General features: G+C 33.9%; 2 protein-coding genes across 2 annotated transcripts; one reads left to right on the top strand and one right to left on the bottom strand.

Annotated features, from left to right (window-relative positions):
• The first annotated feature begins 749 nt into the window (after positions 1-749).
• On the top strand, positions 750-4,439 carry LPA1 (tetratricopeptide repeat (TPR)-containing protein). The gene is made up of 9 exons (XM_079072537.1): positions 750-1,054; positions 1,565-1,668; positions 1,773-1,908; positions 2,001-2,232; positions 2,737-2,894; positions 2,993-3,178; positions 3,267-3,367; positions 3,516-3,612; positions 4,026-4,439. The coding sequence occupies exons 1-9, from the start codon at positions 800-802 to the stop codon at positions 4,098-4,100; spliced, it is 1,344 nt and encodes a 447-aa protein (XP_078928663.1). The 5' UTR covers positions 750-799; the 3' UTR covers positions 4,101-4,439.
• A 1,029-nt stretch (positions 4,440-5,468) lies between these two features.
• Positions 5,469-6,668, bottom strand: LOC145135921 (uncharacterized). Its single transcript, XM_079070132.1, has 4 exons — positions 6,385-6,668; positions 6,193-6,284; positions 5,936-6,057; positions 5,469-5,762 (listed from the first exon to the last, which is right to left on the bottom strand). The coding sequence occupies exons 1-4, from the start codon at positions 6,563-6,565 to the stop codon at positions 5,681-5,683; spliced, it is 477 nt and encodes a 158-aa protein (XP_078926258.1). The 5' UTR covers positions 6,566-6,668; the 3' UTR covers positions 5,469-5,680.
• Between the last annotated feature and the right edge of the window lie 327 nt (positions 6,669-6,995).

The following is a 6,995-nucleotide window of genomic DNA, read 5'->3' as shown; positions in this document are numbered from 1 at the left end:
GATGCCGCATATACAAACACTCGTGGGTTTATGGCTCCATACCGCAATACTAGGTATTGGTTAGCCGATTTTCGAAGAGACAGACCTTTAACTAGAGAAGAAAGGTTCAATCATGCTCATGCACAACTTAGAAATGTTATTGAGCGTGCTTATGGTGTATTGAAGGCGAGATTCCCAATCTTAAAACAAATGGCTCCTTATCCTTTTACAGTGCAAAGAGACATAGTCATTGCTTGTGTCGCGGTCCATAATTTTATAAGGAAATACAATATAGAAGATGACTTGTTTAGACATTTTGAGGAGGACACTATGGTTACTCCTGACGTCCAATGTGGGGGAATTGATAGAGAAAACATACAAGGCATAGAATGGGGTCCAGAAGCCGTTGAATATATGCGTGTTTTGCGTGATCAGATTGCAAATCGACTACTTTCACCTACTTTACATTAAATTGTTATGTTATTTTAAATTTCATTATGTTTTTATTTGGATATTAAATTATTTATGTTTAATTTACATTTTGTATGACATTTTTTATTTGTGTGTAATTTACATTTTGTATGACAATATGTATGTTTTTATAATTATTCAGCAATTTAATCCATCAATATATATAACAACAGGGTAAAATGGTCATTTTTCATCACTCAGTACATTCAGTCAGATGTACAATCAAACATCAGGATTTCTTACCCGATCAGGATTTCTTAACCACAGACCTTTCCGGTAGCACTTTCTCAATTGGTTTTTTAGTTTTATACAAAGAAGTGGATAAACGGTTGTGTTCCATGAGACCTCAATGGATGTGATAAATCCTGTGCTCCGGCACCAGCATCACCACCGCTACTCCTTCAATTCCCCAAATCAATCAATATCCTCATTACTACTACTACTCCGCAGAAAACCCACTTTCAATTCCCCCCAGAAGTTTCTTTTTTCACCAGTTTCTTGTTCTTCAACCTCGCCGTCACCACCTTCTCCGTCGCCGGAAGTTGGTTCAGAGACAGCAGAATCTTGCGTCAATTTGGGCCTCACCCTCTTCTCCAAAGGACGGGTAGTTATACTAATATTCATCTTTTAATTCCATCGCACTCCGTATACGTAATTATCATTGCTTATTGCATCGAAATTCACCCTATTATAGTATGTTAAAATGTTTCATGTTTTTTTTGGATATTTTTGGTGTTTATAGGGTTCAAGCTAATGGCTTCATTGTTATGGATATTGCCCGGATTTTCTTAGTTTAAATTCAGTGGCCGAAATTTATATCTGAATGTCCACTATCATACTAATTTCTTTTTCAGGGATGCATCCATGTTTACACTTTTGAATGCCTTCTCGAAGTCAAATTCTCTAGAAAATTAATAAGAATTGGTTTCTTTCTGGTACCATATAGAGTGTTTTACAACAATGTATCATGATCATGAAGCATTTGGGAATTAAAATGATAAACATCCATAACATCCTGACTTGGAGTGGAATGTCTGGATCAGTTTCAATGGATCCAAGATTTTAAATTGACTATCATGATTATGGGCATTCATGATGGATATAAAATTTTCAGGTTAAAGATGCTCTCATCCAGTTTGAAACAGCGCTTACCTTGAACCCTAATCCCATGGAGGCTCAAGCTGCACTTTATAACAAAGCATGTTGCCATGCTTATAGGTAGGATTTTTGGTTTCCTTTTGATTATCTGTTCTATATCACTATAATTTTATAAATGCATCAGGACAATCTGATTGAATTCATTTTTATCTGTTTGGAGGAAGAGGGGAGGGAAAGAAGGCTGCTGAATGTCTTCGCACTGCTCTTAAAGAATATAACCTGAAATTTGGAACCATTCTAAACGATCCAGATTTGGCCTCCTTCAGAGTTTTACCTGAATTTAAACAACTACAAGAAGAGGTTCTTCATCTTTTTTGAAACCCTAAGTGGGTAATTCAAGAATTAGCAAATATCAAAGTAAGTTAAAGATGAAAAGTATTTGCATTTTGCAGGCTAGGCTTGGTGGGGAAGATGTAGGATATGGTTTCAGAAGAGATCTGAAGCTGATTAGTGAGGTTCAAGCTCCATTTCGTGGTGTTAGAAGATTCTTCTATGTGGCATTTACAGCAGCTGCTGGAATCTCATTGTTCCTTACTTTTCCTAGACTCTTCCTTGCTATCAAAGGTGGTGAGGGAGCTCCTGATATCTTAGGGACTTCCCAAAATGTCGCCATTAATCTTGGAGGTAAAACATATCAAGTAATTTCTAGATAACTTCATAAAAATTTAGGACTTAATGGAAAAGTCTCATCTCCTTGAATTTCTCTATTAAATCGTTCTGTTATTAAGTAAAAAAGATACACCCTGTACAGCTTATCAGAATAAGGGGCTGTTTCTTTTCTCATTAATTTTTGTATGGGTAAAGTGACTGATGATGTCTATAACTCTGTATGGATAAAATGTTGTATGCATAAGGTTCGTTTCTTTTCTAGATCGAATTAACCATCTAAATGACCATTTTACCCTTGCATTTCATTTCATAATATTCATCAATTTTAACGTGAGGAGAGTTGGGTGGAATATGTAATAGGTTGGTGGGTTAATACATTAAGCAGTGTTTATTTTGGCTTAACTCTTTCCAGATTAAGTCAAAAAGACACACTCATGTCCAGATTAAGTGCTTTAAGTCAAAAAAAAAAAAAAAAAAAAAAAAAAAAAAAAAAAAAAAACTAAAGGTTTGAGTTTGTAGGCATTGTAGTTTTTGTGGCGTTGTTTCTTTGGGATAACAAGAAAGAGGAAGAACAACTTGCTCAAATAACCCGAGATGAAACACTATCAAGGTTGCCTCTGCGCCTCTCAACTAATCGTGTGGTTGAACTTGTGCAATTAAGAGACACCGCAAGGCCTGTTAGTATCCAAATTCCCTTTTACCCAACCATGCATAATCACTGCTACATTATTCAAAATTAAAGTAGAAATTTTCTTACTTTTTTTTTTTTTTGAAGGTTATATTGGCGGGAAAGAAAGAGAGTGTCACTTTGGCTATTCAAAAGGCGGAAAGGTTCCGGATGGAGCTCTTGAACCGAGGTGTTATATTGGTTCCTGTGATTTGGGGCGAAGGAGAACTGCAAAGCGATAAGAGAGGATTTGGGGGTCCTAAAAAAGCAGCTGCATCTCTTCCTTCTGTTGGGGTATAAATTTGCAAAATTATCCTTATCCTGTACTACTGCTATATAATAGCACTCTAATTTAATACCTTGTTTGGATGGATGATTGTAGGAAGATTTTGAGTCGCGGGCTCAGTCGATAACTGCAAAAACAAAATTGAAGTCTGAGATCCGATTCAAGGCGGAGGTTGTGGCACCTGGGGAGTGGGAAAGGTGAGTCATAATAATCTTATTATCCTTGATCAACATTGGTTTGGTTAAAAAGACAGCATGCATATGTGACACTATTTATCAAATATCTCACTCTAAATTAAATAAGTTATTATTGGGTTTGTTTTAAGTGTGTTAAGTTGTTTGAAAGGTGGATAAAGGAGCAACAAAAATCAGAGGGAGTTACTCCCGGTGAGGATGTATATATTATACTACGTCTAGATGGTCGTGTTCGAAGATCAGGGAGGGTCAGTACTCACTGCTCTTTTTATTATTATTATTATTATTATTATTATTATTATTATTATTTTCGTATCGCTCTTTCATTCTAAGTCCATGAAATTTCTCACCATCATAATTCGCTTTTTTCTTGTAAACAAATCATTGATTTAAATAGGAAAAAAAAAAGCATATTTTAACAAAAAGATGCCAACAATGATGTTTTGTGTGTTTTTTTACATCTGGCTCATTCCTGCAAAAAACTAAGATGTTTTTTGGGCGTTTTCACAAGAAATTTTGCAACGAAAGCCAATTATGACGGATGGTTATAGAAATTAACAATGATCAACCGTTTTTATTGTTGTTTGTTGATTAATTTTAACTTTTGAGGTCAAACGGACATATATAACAAATGTTGTTTTTTTTTTTTTTTTTTCTATAGGGGTTGCCTGATTGGAACCAAATTGTGAAAGAGCTGCCAGCAATGGAAGACTTATTAAGCAAACTAGAAAGATAACACAACACAATGGTTCATTTCTATGCCTTTTGCCAACTTTTATTTTTATATGTCATGTCACAGTTATTATAATAATATCACACGAATACAAGGGGGAACTTGAACTTGAACTTATATATGTAGTTTTAAATTCTACTTTGGAATCTTGATATATCCCAGACCCAGTTGCAAAGTAGTTTCATGGATGCATGGATGCTTTGCTTTAATTTGGCATCGTGTTCTTGTAAAAAGCAATAAGCGTTGGTTGGGTCCTTTGGATTCTCCTAGGTCCTAACCTAACCAATATATATCACACATTTGCCCATCCTAGATATTGGGAATCTTATGTTTTTTAACCAAGTCAAATGTTATTTGTGTATCAAGGTCCCTTGTTCAATAAGCTAGCTAGCTGGCTGAGAAAGATTCCGTGGTATATATATATATATATATATATATATATATATATATATATATATATATATAGAGTTAGGTTCAAATGTTTCTACTATCTATTGTGTGCTAGTAGGATTGATTCTGGACCAATCATTTTAGTTATTTTAAGAAAGTAATTAATGCATATTAAATGCTGAAGTTTTAATTAATGCTCATTATATCTTTAATATGTAATATGCATTAATTACTTTCTTAAAATAAATAAAATGATTGTTCAGAATCAATCCTACAAGCATACAATAGATAGTAGAAACATTTGAACCTAACTCTATATATATATATATATATATATATATATATATATATATATATATATATATACTTTTTGAATGATACGATTTTTATTTAGGAATATTTATCCATCCATCCGATCTACTAGTACCACACATGAATTGGTGAAAACTGACACTTGTAAATTGTAATAACAACTCATCCATGTGGCAAACTCCAAGAGCTACTGAATACAATTAAGGAAAGAGGGAAACTAATGTTGGATTTTACAAAATACGTACAATTCCACATGAACCATTGAATTTTAAAAAATATTAAAAAGGATTCTCGTTTGTAAGAGTTACCATTTGTAATTGTGGGCTGTGATGTGAATGCAAAATTACCGCTGTATTTGTACTTTGTAGTAGTAGTAGTGTTTTTATGTTGCATTTTTTTTTTTTTGCATAAACACTGGTTTAATTTTCTCCAAATAGCATTATCACACTGCATGTCTTCATAGTTCCAAATTTTCTCCAAGTAGCATTATCAAAACTACATGTCCTCATAGTTCCAAAGTTTAGGCTTCACATCATCACCATTGATTGATAGTGAAACCAGTACTTGTTGCTATTTATATGTCACAAACAATGAACGTGTTGTATAGAAATGGAATATCCATATTAATTTGCACGTCCAAAACACACACACACATGTTATTTATAACGATTAAAATGAAGGAAACACATATATAGATTGCTCAAATGAAAATAAGTTTATGAAATTGAACAAACATTAAACATACATACATACTACCACGATCAACAACGGTGTTAGACTGCAGCCATGGGGAGTTCAGATGAAAGATAAGCATAAAAGGTAACTAATGATGATGGATGCCATGCCATGGGGCAAGATATCTTGAATTCGTGTTAATTAAGCTAAGCCTTGGGCTTCTTCACTACCATGACAGTGCAGTGAGCATGATGGGTAACATAGTCGCTTACACTTCCTAAAACCGCCCTATACATTATAATACATATGAACAACAACATCAATTTTAATCTTATATATAAATCATATAGCTAGCTAGAGACATGCATATATGTTTAATTAATTGAGTATATATGTACATATATGCTGATATGCATATGCATAAATTAATCATAATTAATTAATTAATTAATGGTATGTACCTTTTTATTGCTCCATAACCATGGCTTCCAACAACCAGTATGGTGGCATGGTATCTTTCCACAGCATCACATAGGATGTTTCTCGCATCCCCTTCCACAATCTCTAGTGTCGCATCATTCACCTGCATAATGCATTCATTGCATAATACATGATCCACGTTAGATTAAATACAGTCAGTCATGAATTTCTTCAGCAATCCAACTATATATAATTATTTGTAATTTCTCCTTATGTAATTGAAGCTGGATTCACAAACCGATTTAGAAAGGCAAATCTCCCTTGCCCTTTCGATAACTCGAGCAGCGATGTTCTTCAAATCCACATCCACATGCGACAAAACTTCCACACCTGCAAATTCATCATATATATTCAACAACAAATTTAATACATACATATACATGCATGCGAATTGAAGAAGATAATCAATACCCTAAATATATACAATTACCTGGAACGGCGAATCCAATGGAAGAAGGAGGAGTAGGTTTGCTGTTAACAATGATTAGTTCGAAGGGATGATGTGGAGCAGAGGATACAAAGAAGTGATCCAACGTCCATTCCAGTGCGAAAAAACTCTGCTCGCTATCATCAACTCCGACGACCATCACCGGCTTGGCTGTTGCCGCCATTGTTATTTTTGCTGTGTGTGTCGTGTGTGTACAGTTGAAGCAATTGCAATGTTAGTTGCATCACTATTCAGAATTACAGTTTAAATAGACCAAAAAGGAGACTTAACGCCGTTAGTTTCAACTTTCAATACATGTAAAAAGTACAAAGTCTGAAACTTCTCTGTTATCTAGCTTCCATGAAGTGCGTCGACATATATAAACGAAAAAGTAATAAAGAATAGGAAGTGTTATATATTCTACGCATCAAACTAGCGATATTAATTTGTATTTTATTTATTTAAAGTTTTAGCGGCGCTGTTTGCCTTCCTATTCGTTGTACGATGATAACTAAGATGTTTTAAAAGATATTTAATAAAAAAAATTAAATCAACATTTCTTGTTAATACTATTTAGAAAAATCACTGATTTTTATTTTTTTTAATAAAATGAA

Source organism: Lactuca virosa, chromosome 9 (genome assembly GCF_052849685.1).
Source record: "Lactuca virosa cultivar CGN04683 chromosome 9, Lactuca_virosa_CGN04683_v6, whole genome shotgun sequence".
NCBI classification, from domain to species: Eukaryota; Viridiplantae; Streptophyta; class Magnoliopsida; order Asterales; family Asteraceae; genus Lactuca; species Lactuca virosa.
Note: the sequence above shows the minus strand (reverse complement) of the source record. Positions and strands in the feature narration are given on the sequence as shown.

Excerpts from the sequence above, each read along its gene's own strand:
- LPA1 (XM_079072537.1), top strand. The coding sequence starts at position 800 with ATGGATGTGATAAATCCTGTGCTCCGGCACCAGCATCACCACCGCTAC. Across the intron at positions 3,179-3,266 it reads CATCTCTTCCTTCTGTTGGG|GAAGATTTTGAGTCGCGGGC; the intron begins GTATAAATTTGC and ends GGATGATTGTAG. Across the intron at positions 3,613-4,025 it reads GTGTTCGAAGATCAGGGAGG|GGGTTGCCTGATTGGAACCA; the intron begins GTCAGTACTCAC and ends TTTTTTCTATAG.
- LOC145135921 (XM_079070132.1), bottom strand. The coding sequence starts at position 6,565 with ATGGCGGCAACAGCCAAGCCGGTGATGGTCGTCGGAGTTGATGATAGC. Across the intron at positions 6,285-6,384 it reads CATTGGATTCGCCGTTCCAG|GTGTGGAAGTTTTGTCGCAT; the intron begins GTAATTGTATAT and ends ATGAATTTGCAG. Across the intron at positions 5,763-5,935 it reads GGTTATGGAGCAATAAAAAG|GGCGGTTTTAGGAAGTGTAA; the intron begins GTACATACCATT and ends TATAATGTATAG.